Raw genomic sequence first — 25,514 nt, 5'->3', positions numbered from 1 at the left:
CCTGTAATCCCAGCACTGAGGAAGGCAGAGGCAGGCAGATCTCTGTGAGTTTGAGGCCAGTCAGTGGAGGACAGCAAAGGCTACACAGAGGAACCCTGCCTCAGAAAAAAAAAAAAAATCTAAGCCATAATGTTACCCATAGTAAAGAGTTTCCTGAAATTATCTCCAGAACCAAGTAACAGTGCTTCTTGGTCACATCTGCTTCCCAGTTGGGTCATATGATTAGTTCTCATCAGAGAAAGCTGAGCAGAGGCAATTCAATAATTTTATGTGCAAAGTAATTAAATCAATTTGTTGTTCTCTCCTCTTGCTTCTGCCCCAACTTATTCAGTTTTTTCTGTTTCCTAGACATGGGCCACTTCCTTAGAATTCTGTATTGATATTCCCCTGTGACTTTAACCTAACCTATGCTAATCTTGATTTGACCTATGGCACTTCCTCTTAGGTAATCTTTTATGAAATGTATGTCTTTATGTTTTAAAATTAAAATTATTTTCCTTGCTAAGATAAAAATTCCTTAAAGGCAAAGACATTAGCCCATTGCAGCTCCAATCCACTCCCTGTTGCACTGCATATTGCCTGTCCAGAGTTTGATGATCTCACGAAGAATGAATGAGTGTTAAAATGGTGAGAATAAGATCATCTATGTGTCTTAATTGAAAATGGAATTTTTTTCAATTCTATATATTCTGATTACAGTTTCCCCTCCCCTAACTCCTCCCAGATCCTGTCTACTTCCATCTTCCAAATCCACTCGATTGTTCTCTCATTAGAAAAGCAAGCACAAAACAGTTTTTTCAAAGAGATAAAATGAAAACAAACAAGAATAGCACAAAACATACACACAAACAAAAGAGCCAAAGAAAAATGACAGGAAACACATACAGATGCAGACAGACCCATTATCTGCACACACAAAAATCCCATAAAAACAGAAAACAAGAAACCACACTATATAAGCAAAATATATGTATGGTTTAAAAAAAATGCCCAGATAAAGCATTATGAGAAAGAAAAAACAAAAGAGAACAATACAAAACAACTAAACAAAACAAAAAACCAATACTATTGAGTTTGTTTTGTGTTGACTATCTACCGCTGGGCATGTGACCTGCCCTAAATTTTGGTTTATATACCTAATGAGACTCTGTTGGAGAAACTGACTTTTCCTTTCAAGTGGATCAGTTGGAAATAGCTCTGGGTTAGAGACTGGCACTTGTGTCTAGTTCTCTGGAGCTGGAGCCCTACTTGGCTTAGCCCTGAACAGGCCCTTTGCATGTTGCCGTAGTGTCTGTTACTTTACAGGCGTATCTGTTTTAAGAAATAAAAATATTACAGTTTTCATGCTAGGAGAGCTGCAGGAAAATACATTTGTGTTTTACACATGGAAGCCAGCGCAAGGTGCATGAAGCCTCTAAAGGTTTGTGGATATCTCCCAGGTCCGTGGTGATAAGGATGGGTTCTCAGCTGCAGCTGTGCAGCTCCTCTTAAGAGTGCTTAACTGGACACTAGCCCAAGGGGCAGGTCTCATGAAAGTCTGCACCTACCAGGAAAGTGGTATAGAGGTGAGAACATCCTATTGAGACTCTAGGTGAGAAAAATATAGGGGATGGGGAAGTAGGTGGATCCAGAGGGTCCTAGAAACCTACAAGAGGAACATTATGATGGGTGGATCTGAGCCCGGGGGTTCTGCTTGATCAAAGGCACCAACCAAGGTGCATGATGTGCAGTCATCATCAAACCCCTACCCATATCTAACCAAGTGACAGAACATTCTCCACAGTTAAGTGGAGACTGGAGACCGACTTTCACAGGATCTCTGGTGCCCCATATTTGGCCATGTCCCTTTGTTGGGGAGGCCCAATGGCACTTGGAGGAAGGATAGCGGACTACCAAGAAGAGACTTGATACCCTAGCACCATATTCAGGGGGAGGAGGTCCCCCTCGGTCACAGTCATAGGGAAGGGGGATTGGGGTGAAAGTGGGAGGGAGGGAGGAATGGGAGGATGCATGGGATGGGATAGAAAATGAGATATAATATGAATTATTTTATTTTTCAATAAAAATGTGTTAAAAAAAAAGAGTGCTTACTGTTGCTGGAATTTGTTCTGCAGTTTCAGTTATAAGGAGAAAAGCGACAGGGTATCTGAGCTGTCTCTGTCCTGATACATTTTCAGCTTTCAAACAATAGACAAATTTGAAAAGTATGCCATTTAAGTAACAAAACTCAATGAGCTTCCTAATACCCTAATTCTCAAGCTCCTCTGTTTCATTAAGTCTGGAAATAGAAGTTACTGGTTTTGGTTCGGTATCACAACTTGAGGGGTGCCGTGTCCATTCGCCCAGCCCATCTTTGCATTTTGTGATCATTGTTTTTATTCCATTTCACAGCATGGATTGGTTAGATGAATATTCCCATAATTCGTTTGACCTCCGATGTCTGTTAAATTCATTTCCTGAGGAGTTGGAGTTTAAGCAGATCTTCAGTGACATTGATGAACAGATGGAACAAAATGCTGCAAGGTAACTATGGCTACTGTGCAAATTGTTTCTGTGTTTTATTCATGTAAAACTACCCAGTTTGGATTAGGACTGTCTCTTACATAGTCATATGTTCTTCTTACCATTAACTGCTTCTAAACGTAACACAGCTGTCCTTATCTGGTCACTGCTCTTGTGCACCTCTGCTCGTCAGGTCTACTATGTCTGCCAGACATATCTGAATCTGTCTGTCGGCTCCCCTCACCCCAAGCTCAGCTCAACAGATATGCTACACAATGCCCAAATCATGCATGCATGTCCTTTCTGAGCCATCTCCTCAAGGTCCTCATTACCTTTAAGGTTATAAAATATAGGCACTATTTTTATCACATTGCTATTCCTTGTTTTCACAGTTTACACTATCACAGATTTTCTTTTATTTTGTGAGGCCTGGGGTGGTTTTTTGTTTTTTGTTTTGTTGTTGTTGTTGTTGTTTTGTTTTTCTTTTTTATGCACGGTTTCTCTGCATAGCCCAGACTGTTCTGGAAGTTGCTCTGTAGACCAGGCTGGACTTGAACTCAGAGATCCACCGTCTCTGCCTCTGCCTCCCTAGTGCTGGGATTAAAGTCTTGAACCACTATTCCCAGCTCCAGACTTGCATCAATACATTTAGAAGTTAGCATTCTGCCTTGTATGATAAGAGCAAAAGCTTTAAATTTAAAGCTAAAGTATCAAAATAAAATGATGGTGAAAACAATACTTACAATTGACTTTTTAGGACCAGTGCTGTAAGAAAAAGGAGAGGTCAGAGAAAGGATAAGCAGGCTACCAAGATGAGACTTGATAGGCTGTGACCATATGGTTAGGGGAGGAGGTCCCCCTCAGTCACAGAAATAGGAGAGGGGAATAAGGTGAAAGTGGGAGGGAGGGAGGATACAAGAGATGGGATAACAATCGAGATGTAATCTGAATAAATTAATTAAATAAAAAAGAAAAAGGAAAGGAAGGAAATCTTTTCCTTTAATTTCAATGGAGAAAATTAGACTTCTTATTTTTAAATTTTTTGGCCTTATATAATATATATGTTAAATGTAACATAAGTTATATATATATTTAATATAAAGTAACTGTATAAGAATTTAGTATAATTGTATTTATATAACATTTGTGTTATGTATTATATGATAGAATTTCTAGCCTAAAGAAATGAAAAGAACATTAAATAGATTAACAATTTATTTATGTAAATTACAGAGTTAATTATATTTTCAATAGAAATATTTTTTCTTTGCTTTGGCCCCATTGAAACAGAAAAAGACATTGAATGATGTTTTTGTTATATATTGTTTCATTATGTGCTAAATCTCTAGTTTCCTTCTCCCACTTGATCAATAAAAATAATATTTAAGAGTATAATAATAATTAATTTTTTGCATTCATAAATTATTATTTAGGTAGAAATTCAATGTTGGTTTTACAAGAAAGTATAGTATAGGAAACAATTCTTACATTAAAAACCTTTTATTGCCCATATATTAAAAATGAACCAATAGCCTCAAGTGACCATTGATCTTCACCAGGGATAGAAGAAGGGAGTAGTTCTATGTGCTGCGTGCTACATTTAGAATCAAGTCTATTTTTCATCAAATTCAATTATGTTCTTATTATACTCTAGAGAATAAACATAATAGTATAGAGTACATATATTTTCAAAAATAAAATACTGAATAATAACTATGGTTCACAAGAGTATAAATCATTTATGCACTCATGTATTGCCTTCTAACAGAATAGCTTTTAGAAAATTGTATGTCACGACGAATCAGTTATGCCACACTTACACTTCCGGAGTTGAATTACCCTTGGCATTTTGTATTCTAACAGTTGTATTTATCTCCTGATGGTGCACATTGAATAAGTAATGAACATCTGTATGATATGGGTTCCCCACATTACTTTTAGAGGAAAATAGACATTAGCAATTCACTCTTAAATACAGTATTTTTTCTTATACTTGAATTTTCCAAGCTGTATTTCTTACAGTGACCCTGAGAACATTAGTGTGAATTCCTTTTCCCTCTTTTTAATGTCATCAAATTTTATGAGCCACAGGGTCTTTCACCTTCCCACAGCAGTGATTCACCAGAATGGACCAGTGTGCCCAGAGGTCACTGAACCCTCACCTGCCTGTCAGGAGAGGCAGTCATTCTTTCAAGTCATTCTCTCGTTAATTTCTTCATTTCTACTCAAGCCAAAGCTATGTGGCTTGTCCTTTTGAAGAGAGAAGCCAGTGGCAATGAATTATTTACTTAAACACATATCGCAACTAATAACAAAAGTGTGACTAACCTGCCATGGATCAGTGCTAGGAGTTGTGCCCACAAACAGTTAAGTAAGGAAGTTGCACAAAGCCTTGAAACAGCTAGTGAGCTGACTGGACCCGACTAGTTTAATTAAGATGTTGAGTACATAAGTTCTTTGAGGCTTACAAAGTTACTCTTATCATTCAACCTTGTTTTATTCTTCTGTTTTCTAATTGTAGACAACTTGCCTGTAGCTCATGGATCAAATTTTTTCTGACACTGATTTAAATGTCTACTGTTTTCATCTCAGGAAAACACAAGACATGTTACCTGAGAAGTTACTATATGTCTTAGTCCAAGAGATGGGAGGTGTCATGGGGCAAGGTTAGTGTGAGTGCGTAATGTATGAATACATTGTATAAATTATTCATAAGAGGACATATACCCCGGACACCCACTTATATTTTACATAGTTAATATTTTGCTTATAATTCTTCTTTAGAGTTGCTGACATGTTGGTTTACAGGTCTAGAGGGAGAAAGTAACAAAAAGAAATCTTTAAATAATCTACAAACCTTGGGCTTCTCATGAAAAAGCCATTAGTCTGTTGGTGTGCACACAAGTATAATTTGTATCTTTTGTCATCATGGTAAATTACATGAAAAGAAAATCATTTCAAAGAACATGGTATTGTTGTTGTAATTCTGGCAGTACTTTGTTATTTAACTAATACTATCCAGAAGACAAAAATAGTGCTTGCTACTTTTTTTCTTTAACTACCCTTGTTTGAGGTTTGGCGTGGGCTCCATACCCCGTGGTGGCATCCCTGTCACTTCTCCCAGCCTGTTCATCAGCAAGGCCAGGCAACAGGGAGAGAAACCAGAAAGGGCCACCATTTCATTATCACTAGAGCTCAGGGCAGACCTCACAGAGCCACAGTGTTCTTATTGTCACTAGCTCATCAGCCCCATTTCACACTCTTCTGACACAGATGCCAGGTCCAAACACCTTAGCCACCTAAGCTTTCACTGGCCCAGTTTTTAGTTCACAATTTGTGATTGTTTCCAGTTATCCCAGTGGCACTCTGAACACGATGTGTGGTGTAGTTAGAGGTGGCGTTCAGTTCTGACAATGACTCCATCTTGCTCTCTTCCCCTCTTGCCAGCTCCTCACACTCGTTCTCTCACTTATCTAACGGACAAAATTTCCCCTGTCTTAGTCACTTTTATTGTTGTGACAAAACACTATGAGCAAGGCAAATTATAAAAGGAAGCATTTAATTGGGCTTACAGTTTCAGGGAGTTAGAATCCTTGATGGCAAAAACAAACAAACAAACAAAACAACAACAACCCCCCAAAGAACAAACAAACAGAAAAACAGAACAAAACTCGACTAAAACCATGTTAGTAGGAAAAACTGATAACTCATATATGATTCCACAAGCAGGAGGCAGAAAGAAAGCACTGGGAATGGTGTGACTCTTTTGAAACCTCAGAACTCTCTCCTGCCCCCATGACATAACTCCTCTAACAAAACCACACCTCCTAATCCTTCCCAAGTAGTTCCACCGACATGCCTGCTTATATTTCCATTGTCCCCATGTTGTTTATGTAAATATTGTCCAGATATTCAAACGCATGAGCCTCTGGGGCTCTTTTCATTCAAGTCAGCCCATGCTGTACCACTACTCTGTCTCTGTTAGCTCTACCACTTTGGATATCCAGGGTGGTCCTTACTCCGTAGCCCACAATCTTGTATGTGTGCCTTCAGCTCCCTTATACCTTTGTCCATTACTTCTATTAGATAACTGCTAAGAATTCTTTTGAACAACTTGAGCATTTCAGGAATTTTGATGCCTTTTAAAGGTTACCTTTATTTTCAAGTATGTTTTCAAACTTCACCTGCTGCCCGCCAAGCTGAGAGCAGGAAGAAACTAATACATCTTCTAGGAGGACGATGGTCTACTAAGAATGTGACCACCATACTTATTTCACTGAATAAGGACTTGAGAATAAACTCAACATATGAAAGGATGTGTGTGTGTGTGTGTGTGTGTGTGTGTGTGTGTGTGTGTGTGTGTGACTGTGTATATATATGCATATAACTATATATATATATAGCAATAATAATCAAAGAACAGAGGCTATTAGAGAGTAGTGTGGAGGGGGCTGTCATGGGAGGGAGGAAAATAAAGGGTAAAAGTGGTCTAATTTGCCTGCCCAGTGGTGCTGCAAGCTTTTACTCCCAAAACTTGAGATGCAAAGGCAGGTAGATCTCTTTTTGAGGTCACCCTGGTCTTCAAAGTGAATCCCAGGACAGCCAGGGCTACCCAGAGATACCCTGCCTCAAAAAACCAGGCAGACAAACAAACAAACGCAAAAAATGTTATGAAACCTGGTGGTGGTGGTGCATTCCTTTACTCCCAGCACTCAGGAGGTAGAGGCAGGTAAATCTCTGTGAATTTCTTGCAAGCCTGGTCTACAGCGTGAGCTCCAGGACAGCCAACCTTACACAGAGAAACCCTGTCTCAAACAAACAAACAAATGAACAAAAAGTGATACAGTACTATTTTAACTTTTAAAGTATTAAAAATACACAATAAAATAAATAAATAAAAATTTATTTGAGCTTACTGTATACCTTTTGGCAGGATTTATAAAATAAAAAATTCAAAAATATCCTAACAGTTAATGTTAATTGGCATCACCTGAAAAAACATGGTTCTCTGAAGAATTTTGAGAGGTACATTAAATCATGGGTTCTAACAGTGAGTCAGTAAGAGTCAGGCTAATACTATGGCTACTTAACAGTTGCAGTAGTAAGTTCTCCCTTAGGGCCTATGACTCACAGGGTCTTGATCCCCAAAACATTGCAGGATACAGGTTTCATATTACAGAGCGGGCCTTAACTCTAACAGCAAGTGGTTAGTCCTATGACGCCCATGCCACTGTTGTGCCACATGTCCTGCCAGACTGGTTGATATCTTGTGCCAGATTCATACTTGGTAAGACTGATGATTCCTTTTGTACTTTGTAACAGTCAGAGCACCTTCTAGCACTGTGAAAGCTATCCAGTAATGCTGTTGCTTCCAGGTGCGTTCATTTCTCTGTGCCCCGTGACTAAATGGTGATTAGCACAGGAAACAATGTTTTCTGAACACAAGAGACCTGTGTTATGCACGAACTCACAGTGGTTATGACATTTTGTGTAAGACAGAAAAAAAATCTCAGCATGAACCAGGTGGAGGAGGAGAAAACAAAGTTTCGTCCTTTGCTATGGAGTTGTTGGCAATTGATGGCTAAAGGACAGTGAGAGTGAGTTTTCTATAAGGGTCCTGGGACGCTGACCACACTATAGCAGAGTACATGAACAATACAAAAGATGCTTTATGTGTAAAAAAATAGACAGAGAACACAATGTTGGGTGAGTAGAGAAGGAGGGATGGATCTGGCAGAAGTGAATAGAGGGGCTATATATGATTAAATTGTATAAAAATCTCAAATAACTAATAAAACTGAGGATTATGTTTGTTACTTTTTTTCATGTTGGTAATTCTACTTTAAATTCTTGACTCAATTCCTCACCTAATTGGCCAATAGTTGGACATTTATATTATTCTAATGACATTAATATTACAAAAATATTGGGCTAGTTATGAAGGCAAGTTTTATATACATATACATGTACGTACATACATATATATATATATATATATATATATATATATATATATATATATATATATAGTGTTTTTTGAGACAGGTTTTCTCTGTGTAGCCTTTGCTGTCCTGGTACTCTCCTTGTAGACCATGCTGGCCTTGAACTCACAGAGACCTGCCTCTGCCTCCAGAGTGCTGGTATTAAAAGTGTTCGCCACCACTCTTTAAAAATTATGCTAATTTTTGAGTTCTAGTAATAAATGTGCTTATTGTATGACTTTTTTGAATTGCCTTGGTAATGTTTTTATAATTGACCATGCTATTAAAGGAAATTTGAAATAATTTGTAGTTAGGAAATATTAAATTCAAATAACAACATATGCTAGATAAGAAAATTTAAACTAATCTGTTGGCAGGATTACGGCACATACTTGGAAGTACTTGAAAATACTACCTTTAAAGTGTTTAAAGGTTTTTGTTGTTGGTGTTTGTTTGCTTGTGTATAATTTTGACCTAAATTAAATAAGATGGTTTGTAAGGTTACATACTTGCCTGGCAGCTCAAATCTTGAGAATAGCCTTTTATATAATAATTCAACATTAAATCAAATAATTGAATTTTTAAAACCAGATGCATGGTCTGTGGATGACAGATTGACAAGATATTTTAATAGACGACTGAAAGCAAAATCAAGTGGAAAGGAAGTCAGCTTTAGTTCCTAGGATTGAGGGAGGTCCCTTGAAATGCAACAGCTTAGTCCCTTTATCAGTGTTTGGACAAATTACTGAAATATTCAGCTCTCTGGTGGCTTTAGACTGCTTATCAACTGTAGTTCCTCTGCCCAGATTTAGATGTTAGGGCTGAGTGCTGACACAGACAGAGGAATAGCTGAGTCTTCCCAGCTCACATTGCTGTACTCCATTTGGTTTCACTGAAGGAGGCATGCGAGGATGCCACAGCCAAACCTTTGATGAAGGAAGGGCATCTACAGTTGTATGCCCAGGCTTCCTGTTTCTCAGTCCATAGAAATGCTCAGATGAGGAAGAAATGCGTGTCAGTTTCTTGTCAGGCCTTGCACTGCTATTTCTGAGTAAACCATTCCATCAGGAAAGTCGGGGGGCTGTGGCCAGAGACTTTGTTTTCCTTAAGTTCTTTGTTTTAATGAAAAGCTCATTGATTTACAGAATTTACTTTTTTCAAGGTAACTTCATTTAAATTCACCCATGCTCAAAAGTCTCCTTTTACTTTTTTTTTTTCTTTTTATGCATGACCCACACCTAATGAATTCAGAGACTTTACCATCAGTTTTAATAAACAGAGCTTGGCCTCTAAACCCTACATAGTCCTATCATGTGAAACCTGTAATTAGTGACAATTATACGTTCAAAAAGAGTAACTTTATCTTTTCCTAACTAATTTTCCTTGATAGTATTAAAAGAAAATTACATAGCTGTCAGATGTGGGTGAATTCAATGTTAAAAAAAATGTATTTCTTTACTCATTCTTGTTCTTACATGTTAGATATGCCACCATTGTGTGGTAGTAATACAGCTTATCCATGTGGCAACCGATGACACTGTGCCTAAAGTCACCAGTTTGTCCCACAAAAGATTTATAGGCACAGATGCACAGAATTATATACAGAGATTAAGATAGCAGTGTATCTATGAATAGAAAATTTAAAACAGATGCATATTATATTTAATTGTCGTTTTGAAAACTTTAAAAAAATAAGGCAGCCTATCTTTGTGCTATATTAACACTTAGAAAATAGAGAAAAAAGTAATATTTAATCTTTATCTACGTCACACATATATCATTACTATTAACATGTGTTGTATTTTCTTCTAGCCTTTTCCTGTGTAATTTATTTCAGTTTTAGAATAAACTAGGTGTGAGCAGAGATGTTTAACTGCACTGATATGTGTATGTGGCCCTGTAAGTTACACGCTCTCTGTGATTGCCTCTTGACTTTTTACTCTTCATTGACTGAAGCCTTCCATGTCGCATCATTTGCCTTTTGGCAAGTACTGTGTGGTTCTGTTTTCACAGCCACGAAGTGTATTCTCTGCCTTCTATCTACTATTAGCAATGCCCCTGTAGCATTATGTCTGTGCCTCATACATATTTTAATGCAAGGTATCCTTTATAGCATCTCAAAGTATTTGGGTATTTAATATATCTCCAGTTGCAGTATTTCTATACAAATGTGAACTCTCCAACTATGGATGAAAATGAGCAGCCCATTTATTGCTACTTTAGTGTCATGTGACTATTGTGTGAAGCTATAGACTTAGATTATATACAATCATATCGCATGTAAAGGTCTCAGAACCTATAATATTGTGAGATGGCTTTTCTTACATCCTACCAAAATAATTATTTTTCTTCTTTGTAGCATAGAGCATTGCCTTGAAGAACTACAGTCTGAAGTAAGCAGACTCTGTCCAGATGTGCAGCTGCAGACAACAGCTGAGTGCTTCCAATGGCTATCTAGCTATAATTACAGCTTAGCACAGTCACCCTCCTTTCCCCATGGAGACTTGATAAAATTCCTCAAAACAATGGTAAGATTACTTGTTTTATTCTAGAGTGGGGAGCAGAGAACACTATGGTTGAATTACTGTATGTCAATATTTATTCCATTGATAATTTTCGCCTGTTTTACATAGGCGCTTTGGCTTTGGGGTTTGTTGTTTTTCCTGTTGATCCTATTTGTTCTCCTACCAGAATCCTATGGCATATTTAAAAATTATTTTAAATTATTTTTTAAATTAAATTAAATTATTTAAAAAATTATTTTTAGCCCCAAAGTATGGAGATGAAGCTTAAATTTTCTCTTTACTGGGTGACTTATAGTGACATGTGCAGCATGCAGTGCCACCAAGCATACTGATGAGAGCTGCCGTTGTCTGCAAAGAAGTTCATACTCATTAGAGTTTATGTTCTTTGTCAACACTAATCTCTGAGCTCAAAATCGAAGACAGTAAGAGTCCCTTGATTTGATCTGTTAAGTAGCTTTGTCTCTCATTCTCTGTACTCCCAGCTTACAAAAATACCCAGTTTTGTTTTGTTTTGTTTCAGTTGAAGCAGAAATGTACACAAGACCACTGTTAATTAATGGTCATTTTTTTATCCTTGGCCACCAACCTGAGATAAATTTGTGATTAGCTATCAACAAGAGTAGTTCTTGTCATCCTACAGCCACAGGGGTGGCTAGCTTACAGAAACACATTCTCATAGAAACAGCCACAGTTTTTAGGAAGTGGAATTTCTGTAGCTATAGCTTTAATTTAATTTAGCAAGGAGAAAAGGACTGTTTTTGTCTTAACATCAAAAGCATTGACCAAGACAGATGTGGAAAATATGTTAAGGGTGTAGGCGGTTTAGGATGACAGAAGCAGGTGAAGTGGTGTTGTCTGTTGTTATTACTGCCGTCTCCTTCCCGCTTAGGAGTGACACAGGAAGGTTAAGGAAGACTGTTTGCCTAGAGCCTTCACCTCCTGAGAAATTCCTCTCACCCATTGTCTCTTGATGGTGGATCCTTGAAGAATAAATATGCATGTAGTTTTTCCTTTAATTTCTAATAGGCGCTGTGTGTATTGGATTTCACTAATGTTGAAATCATAACGCTTTCTCATTTAATTAAAAACAAAATCTTCCAATAATCCATCACACATAAGTCATTCTCTGTTCACTGCAAGGCAAAGGACATCTTAGTTTCCTTCAATCTCATTTGTCTTATAAAAGACCTATTTTTCCCCACACATAATCAATTGTGTTATTTTTGAGAAAGTAGCCACGTTATCAAAACAGATGCAAATTAAAATAACCTTATCAATTTTTTACACACTACTAGAGTCAGTCTTGATGGAATCTTTATATGTCTATGTTTTACAAAAAATATTAATAAGGTAAGAAAGTGGCTCTTAGTATGATAGTTATGCTGAGGTTATTTTCAAATTTTAAGTAATCATACAAAATATGTGTTTAAATCTCTGTAGTCTATTATTTGTTGCTTTTTAAATATTTACAACTCTTGCTGGCTTAGGGAAGCATAAAGCTGAGATGCTAATGTAACGCAGAGTGCTGCTCGGTGCTGGACTCTTTGAAAACACTTCTTTCTAGAAGTGGGGAACTAAGCAGTACAAGCAACGAGAGACATGAGAGGATGAGAACAAGCAAGCACCTTTGCTACGGCCTGTCTCATGCCATGTTTGAAAAGTCAGTGTACCATGGACCATGTCAACTATCCTTATCCATACATAGGGCTAGTAGGGTTTCCAAATATCAGTATCACAGAGTTTTCATTATGGATAAGCCTAAGAATACATGGAAAATGCATTTTATATAATAAAATCCAGATATCTGCCATAATGTTTGCATATTAAACATACATTGCAGTACTTAGAGTGAATGCACACCAATTCCAGGAGTTTGTCTTGCTGTTCCGTTCTGAATTGCACATCGTACCTGCGGAATCTCTATCAATAAGACATTTCAAAGCCAGAGTCATTTTTATGCCACTTGAGCCTTGCTTCCATTTCTTTTCTAATCAGCTTGTTTCTACTTAGAGAATATGAACTAATTTCAGAATTGGCTGAAAATGGATATAATTAGGAAAGTCATCATGTGTGGAGAATGTGTGTGCAATTCTGAGTCCAAGAGAAAGTAATTTTTTTGTTCTTTTATTATCCGTAATTATACCACCATTGTTTTCTACCAACACAGAAAGATTAAGCGAATAATTCCCTATCACCTTTTGGGGAGCCTTTCTGAAAATTTCTTTGTCCTATTTTGAATTGGTTATTTCTTTCGAATGAACAGAAATATTCTCAGATTAATTTTTAAAGTAAAATCTTTCTTAACATGGTTCTCAGCAATGAATTTAAATGAAAGTTGAAATAACCTAATGTATTAAATTTTATTTCTCAGGATGGCAGCTATTAGTAACCCCTAGGCATCTACTATATTTAATGATTTCTTTTTTTAGAATTATCTTAAAGATTATAATTTTGGGATGGGAGTTATAGTAAGTATATTTGCTCAGGCATAAAAAATATCTGCCAGGAATTAATAGGGCATGATCTTTAATTTATTTTGTCTTAGGAATTCAGTTATTCAGTGTTTCTCTACAGGTCTGTACTTAGAAATGTTTAGGTGTCAGCGTTGCTATAGCTCAGGTTGCAGAGAACCATGGGGCTAAAAAGTGCAGGTACAAAAAACTAACTGAAAGCTGGCTGGCCTTTACATAGTCTCAGTCTGTAGAAGTGCGCACAGTCTTTACTGTCAGCATTGATTAAACTCTAAATGCAATGCAGAACTATCTTGGGGAGTAGAGTATATTCATTGTAAACTTTAATCAATTATAAAATTGTGTGTAGAAATAGTTTTTGTTATTTTTATATTTAATTACATTTCTAATGTTCGCCTTTACTTTTATCAGCAAGATTTATTGAATAATGAAGAAAATCAAGAAGAAATGATCCTGTATTTACTCTGGGACCTCTCCTGTCAGAGCAGCATCTCATTCCTGTCGCCCCTCGGGGGGACATCCTTCTGTTTTTTGTCGAGGACGTCTCTGCATTCCGTGGAAGATTTCTCCTCTGTGGATGTGAAGTCTGTCTGGGATGATGTAAGGCTACATCTAAGACGTTTCTTAGTGAACAGGTTAGAAAGCCATAATGAGATAAACAATTCACAGCAAAAAATTGAACTGAAAAGTCAATGTATGCGGCAACTCCTCCTGCTCTACTCTGAGTCTGAAGTGCTTGTCAAGTACCAGAGCATACAGAAGAGGCTGCTGGCCAGATTGCTACAGGACTCCTTTCCTTCCTGGCACAGAGACTCAGATTTAGAAGTAATTGCTCGTGGGTACCAAAGTACAATGCTCACGTTATATTCAATGATAAAGGAAGATTTTAACATATTATGTGAAATTTTAGCTCCATCCTCAGTGGTGCAATTCATTAATGAAACTTACCTGGATACAGTTACTGAAGAAATGACAAAAATTCTTGAAAATTTTTGTGAGCTACAGTTCAAAGAAAATGCCGTTCCTGTAGTTAAAGCAAGCAAGAGCTCCAGCAAGCACAGAGGAGCAGTGCACGCTTTGGGTTAGTGACAGTTCCATTTCTGTTTGATTTCACTTGAGCCTTTCACATCTTTGACTTTCAGGCTTTTCTGCTGTCACTATATGGTTAAATCCCATTGCAACTTGAAAATAAACAAGAAAATAAATGAGCTGAAGTGAGCTTTCAGCTCCTGTATTCCTTTTTCTGAATGTGTAGTCATGGAAGTGTTTCCTCCCTTGTTAAATTGCTAGTGATGTTTATTTGGAATGCACACTTCAAACGATAAAATATTAGTTAAGAGCAACCCACATGTACGCATACAGATGTAAGTGTATGCGTACAAATATAAGTGTACGTGCATACAAATATAAGTGTATGCACATACAAATATAAGTGTATGCGTACAGATGTAAGTGTATGCATACAAATATAAGTGTATGTGCACACAAATATAAGTGTATGCATACAAATATAAGTGTATGTGCACACAAATATAAGTCTATGCGTACAGATGTAAGTGTATGTGCATGCAAATATAAGTGTATGCGTACAGATGTAAGTGTACGTGCAGATATATGCACAACAGAAGAGCATGGACATCCTGTGTCCTTCGAAAGCTAAGCAGCACTTAAAGGACTTGGTGAAAGCTGGTTTAAATTTATTAACTAAAATTAGAAGTTGAAAATTTATATTTTAGTCAGTCAATTCTAATAAAAAGAAATTATAGATATCAATCATAAAATGTTTTTCCATTGCTTAGGGGGTATAGTACTATATTAATCATTTTAAGATCTTCTCTATTTTAGATAACAATATATACAATAAAATATAACTTACAATTTCTATATTTATTAGAAATATTAAAGAATGAAGAAAAGATAGTGCTATAATAAACTTTTGTGTTATGGTTTTAGTTTTCTACCAGTGTAGAAAAAAAATGTGATTGTTGTATTATCAGTTGAAACACTAAGGAATATTTATTTTTAAATGAATTTCTGAACTATATTTTTTAAGTATTTAAAAATTATCACTTGATGAATGATTGTGTATCATTGAATTTATTATCAGTTGGTATTTTCTATATCACTATATATTTTACTTGTCTTTGCTAATAAAATGCCAGAAGTCCATTTTAGTGTGATAGATGCATTTGCAAATAAGTTAATATCCTCTCAAAATTTCAGTCTTTTCTTTGGATGCAAACTTAACATTGTCTAACAGATGAGTCAGTCTGTTTGTGGGATGACAGGCTATGCTCATGTAATTCAAGAGCTTTATGGGTCTGTGTCAAGCAACTATACTTTCATCTTAGTTAATACATATTCTTGAAATGCATTTAATGGTTGTGCTTACTTTCTAAAAAAATATATATATATACATAGACCCACACATCTGTATATGTATGCATATGTATACATTTATATATTTATACATACACACATTTCAGAATCCTGCCTACTTACAATGAGTTTTGTGTACAAAAGCTTTGTCTAGGCTAAATACAGTTTATAATGGAAGATAAGATCATCTAGCTGAAAGTATGTATAAATTACTAATGATTCTTTGGCTGATTTAGAGGCAAAGTGTGTAACCCCATGTAATACTGGGGTTGGAAATATTTCCCACAGACCTAATTGATCCTTCTGTAACCTGTCTTTAGCACTGTTACCTGAACTTTGGGAAAACCACTTTTCAATGGGTGATTTCCATATCTTAGGCACTATGCTAAGGGGAAACCTAGTCTTTCTTATCCCAGTTAGACATATAAAACAAAAACTTAGATTAATCCATTCTGGATCATTTGTGCCCAGTCAGTATCCATATTCTCACTGAGGGTTCATATATGGGGTGTTTGTTGTTTGTTTTTGTATGACATCTGTTTTCAGCCACCATGCTATTAGACTTAATTCCAAGTATAGAGTTAAATGTTTTCTCATCAATAATAGAAGTATCATACTTTCTTGGCCAAGTGGACCACCTCAAAATAATTTAGTTCAGCTTTACTGACTACTTGTCAAATGATTCTTTCACCAGCAGCCATATTTAAGATTCTGAGTGAGCCCCTGAATTGGTAAAACAAACAAACAAACAAACAAACAAACAAAAACCAAATGATTCACTACTGTCATATGAGAAGCACCCAGGAGCTCAAGATACTAATCACAGTTTTGTTTCTTTTCTAGAACACAATTGTTTTGACCCAATGATCAAATTTTATTAACAAATTACAAATTTGAGAACATCAACAGTAACGTATATTCCTTTTGGGATAAAATCTGATTGGCTGAATGGGAAATGATCATTTTTAATATAATTATGTCTTTATGATTCTGTCTTTGCTGTTTTACCCAATACTATAAAAAGAACATTTCTCTTTTTAAATTAAAAAAAATTTATGTATGTAAGTGCTCTATCTGCATGTACCCTTGCATGCCAGAAGAGGGCATCAGATCACATTATAGATGCTTGTTGTGAGGAAATGTGGTTGTGGGGGATTGAATTTAAGACCTCTGGAAGATCAGAGCCATCTCTCTATCCCCAAAAGAACATTAAAAAATTAATTGGCTCAAATAGGAATTTGTATTATGTAACTTAGTCCTTCTAACCACCCGACAAAGTGGATGCCATCAGTATCTCCATTAAACACTGGAGAAAGTGCATAGAGATTTAAAGTAATATCCTCGAGGTCACAAAGTGAATTCAGGATTCAAATTAATGTCTTCTGACTCCTGTTCCCTTATTCTCTGACTATACTCTTCTGACCAAACCCATTAAAAAACTTGTCTCTGTAATTCTTAATTTAAAAATTAATCATTTGCCAAACACTTTTAACATTTTGTCTTGGTTTTCATATTCTTTGGCTGTTACAGTACTCAGTAAATGTTCTTGCTTTTCTTTTTATTGGCGTGATGGTTAACTGACTTGTAATTTGCTTTTTGCCTAAGAAACTGATTAGGTGTGGTTTCTATATTGTACTGTTTGCGCTCAGGGGCCCTTCTGGTAGGCAGCCTGGAGTGACATCCAGGTGTAAGCAATTAAGGCATACGCGTGTGTGTGTAAATGTGTACATATATGTGCATAGATGTATATGTATATATATACATGCACATATGCATGCGCATGTATGTATGTATGTATGTATGCATATACACACAACAGTGTCTTCATTCATTTTCTTGTAATAAAAGGCAAGACAGACATTTAATTTTTGGTATATAAACTTATCCCTAGATTTAAATTCACCCTCTTGCTGTTGTTTTGTAAACTATTTCTCTTTTATAGTCACCGAGATGTTAACAGTTCCTTTGAGCACCTATGGTATTTGAAGGAAATGATGTTAACACAAAGGTTTAAGTTAGTGATCTTTTACTTTTGCTTCTGTTACTGTTTTTATTAAGTAGTGGCCCTGCGTAGCCCAGGCTGGGCTTGAACTTTCGCTGTGTCCACCATTTACCTGTCTGTGCCTTCCTAGTGCCCCCGGCCTTGTGCACGCTAGCCACGTGCTTTATCGCTGAGTCACCTGCCCTCGCCGTTGCCTGTCTTCACCAGGTTGCCAGAGAAATTTAAGAACCATAGTCTTTTCAGTATCTCTATCTTGTTTCTCTGTATTTTTATAGTTTCCTTTCTAATTTTGTGAGGAAAGTATTACTTAAATGTTTATGCTATACTATTTTCTGTTTGCCTTTGTACAAGGCCTCAAGACCATAATAAACAGTCTCCAGACAGCTGGAGATTGTCAGTTAATGGGTCCAGTGTAACTAGATTTGTTCTCTGGACGGTCAGGTTTTATTTACACGTGCTCAGGTCTGGTCCTCATTTCAGGAGTGTCCTAGTTCTATATCTAAGTTTGAAATTATTAAGGAAACTAATTTTAATTGTAAAATTGTATGATTTCTCTGTATTTAAAATGTAGTTTAAATAAATATTTTGGGATGATGGTTGTTTTGGGTAGAAAATTTTAGTTAAATTGATACTCTCTATTTTAATATAGAGATACGTGATTAGGAGATTCAAAGTCTAGAAAAACCTTTATAATTCTCTCCACACCTTACTTGAGTTCTTCTTAAAGTCCTTGTTAGCTTATGAAGGGAAGACTCACGAGGCTTCTGCATGCTCCTTAGTATTTGTAAAGTTTCCAAACTCCAGCGGGAAAGAGAATGATTTGTAAGTCTGTCTGCCCGAGGAGTCATTTACCCTTGGACAATACCTAAGGATCCTTTGATGTCTAAACTTTTCTGATTCTGCAGTAAGAATGTAAGTCTATAGTTTAGCACCAAGAATAACCAAATCTGTTCTCTCTTTGGACAGAGATACATCAACTGGCTCATTATATGGCTCCTCTCTCTCTGGGAGAGTTGTCTTCTCATCCTTGCGCTTGTTATGGGGCTGGGGTAGGAAGAGGAGCGGGCATTGCGCAAAAACAAAAGGTGGCCTTTTCCGTAAGGCATACACCTTAAAGTAATTTTTTATCTCATAACCATGTTTGTTTTTTTAATAGGATTTTTAAATAAGTAATTGAAAATCAGTACTATGTACAAGAATTAGTAGCACAATTATTATTCCGTATTGTCAATTAGAAAGGATTCAGTATGCCTAAGTGCATATGTCTTTTCTCTGGTATTATTTCAATCAGACAAGGCTGGGATTAATATGATGTGTGTTTTTCCCACAGAAGAGCCAGCTCTTTTCTGCAAGGCTACAGATAATAGGCAAGGACAGTATTTTCTCATGAAAAGTAACTCTGAACTGTATGGATTCCTCTATGAGTAAAAAAGTAATTTCTCAGGACTAGGTTTTGTAGAGCACATAAGTTGGCCCACGTGACCAAAGTAGCTCAGTTGGAGAGCATTAGACTGGAATAGTCCTATCCTGAGATTGTGGTTAAGAGTTTCATAAACTCTTACAATACAGAAGTTGTATGTGTTGGAGCCTCCTGAGTAATCTTAATTCATCTTTCAGCATTCGAAGAAAGTAAAAGTATTGAGTTTGTTCCTACCATATCCTTAGATGGCATGCTCAGTACCTTCTTCAGATTTCTAGAATATTCCCAGCTGGCCATGCCATCATGGGGGAAAAATTGGTCTTCCCTTTTTACTATAAAAGGCATTCACTCAACCACTGTCTATGTCTCCACAGTAGGTTCACTGGTTGACCTATCTACAGGCAAAGGATGCAGCTAGACTTTAGTATACTTGTCCATTGGATCCTCCTTAGAGAAGACAGGATCAACTGAAATCTTCAGGAGATTTACAGTAAGGTTTCTATGTTCCAAGTCATCTTCAGCTGTTCTAATTCTTCTGTTTAGATAAAGCACTTACAACTTAGAATATATTTTACGGAAAATACTTAACTATAAGTTTTGCAGAGTATAAATACAAAATTATACTTTGTTGATGCTTTCTCATTGATCATCTTCGTTTTTTTAATGCCAGTCTACAAATATGCAAGGTCAGTCATAGAGTAAATGCTTTTTTGTGTGTTTTTATTCTTCTTTGTGCAGCACTAACCACTTTCTGTACTGGTACAACAGTGGATTCTTAAGATGTCCCTGAAATGTTGAGTACTATTTCTGTTTCTTAAATACAGAACCCAAGATTTTAACATATTAATTACTTTACCATAACATTCAGACACATTACAACAAAACTGGTCTTGTTAAATACTATGGCTTCTTGTCCTTTGTTAAATGAGTTGATTTGTAAGACAGAAGACTTAACGTGAAGGGTAGTTCTGGCTTTAACTACTTGTTATATACTGGTTTTGGGGAGTCAAACTTTGTATTATTATAATGTACATTCATTTCTATACATAAGCATTAAACAATGTGAATTGTGGAACTATGACAGTAGTGATGAACCAATCTGCACCATTAGGTTTTATATTTGGAAAAGATTTAGAAAGAAAAAACCTCAAAGTATTTCACTAAATGGAAAATGTTACTTTCAATATTTTACTTAGTATTGTAAAGGATGGAACATCTCATTTTATCCAAGAGATGCAAATACACAATTATGTTTGGGATTCAATCTAGGTTTTAGCTAAAAGTAACTAATATGCTGAAATAGTTGAGGTAATTTGTTGCCAGGTTTGAGATTCATTTTTGTCATGAATGCATTAATGACACCATTAGCTAACATTATCTTTATAGGAGGCTAGAACCTGTCTGGTTTCTTTGACTTGTTTTTGCTGCACCACCACCCAGAAATTATAGTGTTCAAAGTTTTTTGAGTGTAAAATGTTCAATTATGCAATACTACCAAACTCAGAAGTGAAACTTCTTCCTGGGATATCTCGAGCTTCTTAAGAAACAAAGTTTGATTACACGAGAGGCTCTTACTCTAAGGAAATGCTTGTGTGAGAAAGAGACTCAACATATATGATGGGAGAAGTGTGCTCTTTGGGTAGACGGTGGAACATGTGTTTTATACCTCTCAGATTCTAGAAATCTTTACTTTACGATGCATAGATTCTGAACTTGTCACCTGACCTTGACTGCTCAGTGTCTTCAGGCCTCTCAGTGTTGCACCGACAGAGGATGAGATGGAAAGAACATTCGGTGAGACAGGAAGTAGATGGGAAGTGAACTGCAGTAATAGGTGTGCCCCTTGTGAACAAACACCAAATTTCCCTCAGTTAGGAAGGACCCAGTTGTTCTTCCTAATGGTGGAAAGGCAGTTTCAACCTGGCACTTTTTAAAATTATGATGTTCAGTTACTGTGAATAGATCAAAAATGACTCAGTGTCTTGATTTCTTCTGAGGAATCACATTTCATTCTGAGGTTTGAATATCTTATTACAATTTAGTATATTTGTAAATAAAAATAAACACTACTTTATTGTATGTACTTTCAAAAAAGAATTATAAAACTGGATTGATATATTTATAGTCACTCAAACAGACATTCAGACCCGAATCTATAAAGCTAAATGAGCTTCATCTGGGATTTTATGATTTTCATATCAATTATGCTCCAATAAACATATGCACCATACATACACTCAAAATTAAAATAAAAATAAAAATAAAAGAAAGAAAAGCACAAAAGAACCCTGACAATTAACACTAGATAAGCAATTACTTTTTCCCATTAATTAATTTATTTATTCACTTTACATCTTGATTGTAGCCTCTCTCCTATTCTTCCAGTTCCCCCGTCACACACCCGACCCTTATTGTCTTCGCTATGTCACCTCATAGAAGGGGGAGGTCCCTATAGGTACTAACCTGTCCTGGCACATTAAGTTTTTACAGGCATTGGTGCATCCTTTTTCACTGAGGCCAGACAAGGCACCCAGTTAGGGGGATGGGAACCTAAGGCAGGCATCAGAATTAGAGAGGGTCCCCGCTCCGGTTGCTGGAGGGTCAACATGAAGACCAAGCTGTGTATCTGCTTCGTATGTGCAGGAGGCCCTAACACTAGGCCATGAATCCTCTCTGCTCAGTAGTTCAGTCTCTGTGAGCACCCATGGGCCCAGAGGTCTTTCACTTGTGTTGTTAGAGTTATACTAAGATATTTTATATTATTTGTGGCTATTGTGAAGGGTAGGATGTTGTTTCCCTAATTTGTTTCTCAGCCCGTTTATTGTTTGTATACAGAAGAGCTACTGATTTTTATTTTTATTCTAGTCAATTTTGCATACAGCCACTTTCCTGAAGGTGTTTAGCACTGTAGGAGTTCTCTGGTAGAATTTTTGGAGTCACTTTTGTATACTATCGTATCATCTGTTATTAGTGATACTTTTGACTTCTTTTCCAATTTGTATCTCCTTGATCTCCTTTAGTTGTCTTGTTGCTCTAGCTAGGGTTTCAAGTATTATATTGATAAGATGTGGAGAGAGTGGACAGCCTTCTTATGTTCCTGCTTTTAGTGGAATTGCTTTGAGTTTCTCTCTATTTAATTTGATGCTAGCTATATTTTGCCTTTATTGTGTTTCGGTATGTGCCTTGTATCTCTGATCTCTCCAAGACGTTTAACATGAAAGGGTGTTGGATTTTGACAAAGGCTTTTTCAGCATGTAATGACATGATCATATTTTTTCTTTCAGTTCGTTTCAGTGGTCGATTATATTGTTGGATTTATATATATTAAACCACCCCTGCATCCCTGGGATGAAGCCTACTTACTTGATCATGGTGGATGTTGATGATGCTTTTTGATGTATACTTGGAATCAGTTTGCGATTATGTTATTGACTGTTTTTGCATTAATGTTCATATGGGAAATTGGTCTGAAATTATCTTTTTTTTGGGGGTCTTTTTGTGGTTTAAGTATCAAGGTGACTGTGGCCCCATAGAATGAGTTTGGCTATGTGCCTTCTGTTTTTACTTTTTGGACTAGTTTGAGAAGTATTGGTATTCTTAGCTCTTTCTTGAATATCTGGTAGAATTCAGTGCTGATATAATCTGGCCCTGGCCTTTTCTGGTTGGGAGGGTTTTAATGGCTACTTACATTTCTATAGGAGTTATCAGACTATTTATATTGTCCACCTGATCTTGATTTAACTTTGGTAAGTGGAATCTATCAAAAAACCATCCATTTTATTTTTTAATTTTGTTCATTACAGGCTTTTAAAGTAAGTCCTAATGATGAGTTCTTTGGTTTTCCTCAGTCTCTGTTGTAATGTCTCTCTGAAATTTCTGATTTTGTTAATTTGGATATTTTCTCTGGCTTTTAGTTAGCTTGACTAAGGGTTGGTCTGTCTTGTTTTTCTCAAAGAACCAACACTTGGTTTCATTGATTGTATTGTTCTTTTTGTTTCTAATATATTGATTTCAGCCCTGACATTATTTTCTTCTGTCTACTCCTCTTGGGTGTGTTTGCTTCTTTTTGTTCTAGAGCTTTCATGTATGCTGTTAAGTTGCTAGTTTGAGATCTCTCCAATTTCCTTATAAAGGTACTTAGTGCTATGAGCTTTTCTCTATACACTGCTTTCATTGTGTGCCATAAGTTCGGGTGTGTTGTGCTTTTATTTTCATTGAATTCTAGAAAGTCATTAATTTCTTTCTTCATTTCTTTTCCTGACTCAGTGGTCATTGATTAGAGAGTTGTTCAGTTTCCATGAGTTTATAGGCTTTCTGTTTTTTCTGTTGTTGAAGTCTAGTTTTAATTCATGGCAACCTGATAAGATACAAGAGGTTATTTCAATTTTCTTGTATCTGTTGAGGCTTGCTTTTTGTCTGACTATATGATCAATTTTGGAGAATGTTCCATGAAGTCCTGAAAAGAAAGCATATTCTTTTTTTGTTTTGATAAAAAAGTTCTGTAGATATCTGTAGGTCCATTTGATTCTGGCCATCTGATAGTTTCATTATTTCTCTGTTTAGTTTGTTTTGATAACCTGTCCATTGGTGAGAGTGGGCTGTTGGAGCCTACCATTATTAATGTGTTTTATTCAATGTTTTTTAAGCTTTAGTAATGTTTCCTTTACAAATGTTGGGGCCCTTGTAGTTGGGGCATAGATGTTTGGAATTAAGGTATCATCTTATTGTATTTTTCTTTGAGAGTATAATGTGTTCTTTCCCATCTCTTTTAATTAATTTTCATTAAAAGTCTATTTTATTTGATATTAGAATGGCTAATCTAGCTTATACTTGGTCATTTACTTGAAAAATCTTTTCAGCCCTCTGCTCTGACGTAACATCTTCTTTTTTTTTTTTTTTTCCCCTGAGATGTGTTTCTTGTATACATCTTACAGAACACTAAATAGATTGGACCAGAAAAGAAAATCCTCCTGTTATATAATAATCAAAATACTAAATGTACAGAAAAAGAAAGAATATTAAAAGTTACAAGGAGAAAATAAGGGGAGGGGGGAGAAAGCCGGATGGTGCTGGCACGCGCCTTTAATCCCATCACTTGGGAGGCAGAAGAAGGTGGATCTCTGTGAGTTCGAGGCCAGCCTGGTCTACAAAGCGAGTCCAGGACAGCCAAGGCTACACAGAGAAACCCTTTCTCGAAAAACAGGAAAAAAAAAAGCTACAAGGAGAAAACGCCCAGTTATATATAATGACAGATCTATGAGCATTACACCTGACTTCTCAACAGAGGTTTTAAAGCCACAAGGGTCTGGGTAGATGTCTTCCAGATACTAAGAGGCCACATATATCAGCTCAGACTACTTTACCCAGAAAATCACAATAGCCTACAGAAGGTACTTAAAGGAAAACTCCTATCGAAGAGGTAAACTCCACCAAAGAAAAATACAGGAAATAAATAACTCCACTGCAGCAAAATAAAAGAAGTGGAGTTCTCGCATGCGTGCGTGCTTGTGCACACACACACACACACACACAACCACAATCATAATAACAGGAACTAAAAATAATTCATCATTAATGTCTCTCAACATCAATGGACTCAGTTTCGTAATAAAAAGACCCAGGCTCACAGAATGGATGCCGGGAAACAAAACAAAACATCATTCTCCTCCAGATTAGCAATAACTTTACTTCTTCATGACTCATTCTGTCATTTCTCATCACCCGACGTCACCCTTTCTTCCCCTTTCTTCCCCTTTCTTCATATTGTACTGTACCCACATGTCTACATGTTTACACATACATGTGTACATTACAAGCTAAGATCTACATATGAGGGCGAGTATGCATTTTATTTCTTTCCTAGATTTAGTGACTTTGCTTAACATTCTAAGATCATGAATTTTCCTGCAAATGCAGTGACTTCATTTTTCTTCAGAGATGAATAATATTCCAGTTTACATATCAACCAGATTTTTATGCTGTGTTGATGAACAGCTGGGTTTGGTCCACTTTGTTGCTATAGGGCATAGAGCACCAATGAACACAGGGTGCATATATCTGCATGGTAAGACGTGCTGTTTTCTGAACTGAAGTAAAAAGCTACAAAGGTAAAAATACAGAGGGCTTTGCTCTTGAATTTTGTGATAGGGTTTGAGCTCAGGAAGGTGCACATGCTGAGGATGTCTTCTACCACTGAGCGATACCGCCACGTCTGCCATGTTTCCTGCCCTCCTA

General features: G+C 36.5%; 1 protein-coding gene across 1 annotated transcript in view; it reads left to right on the top strand.

Moving 5' to 3' along the window:
• Nucleotides 1–2,392: 2,392 nt before the first annotated feature.
• Kiaa0825 (KIAA0825 ortholog) overlaps nucleotides 2,393–25,514 on the top strand; it is a 157,027-nt gene continuing 133,905 nt past the window's right edge. Inside the window, exons 1-3 of the mRNA XM_051172576.1 lie at nucleotides 2,393–2,523; nucleotides 10,843–11,011; nucleotides 13,891–14,560. Coding sequence (XP_051028533.1) covers nucleotides 2,393–2,523; nucleotides 10,843–11,011; nucleotides 13,891–14,560 — 970 coding nt within the window. The remainder of the gene's footprint in view (nucleotides 2,524–10,842; nucleotides 11,012–13,890; nucleotides 14,561–25,514) is intronic.

This window comes from Acomys russatus, chromosome 30 (assembly GCF_903995435.1).
Source record: "Acomys russatus chromosome 30, mAcoRus1.1, whole genome shotgun sequence".
Taxonomy (NCBI): domain Eukaryota; kingdom Metazoa; phylum Chordata; class Mammalia; order Rodentia; family Muridae; genus Acomys; species Acomys russatus.
Note: the sequence above shows the minus strand (reverse complement) of the source record. Positions and strands in the feature narration are given on the sequence as shown.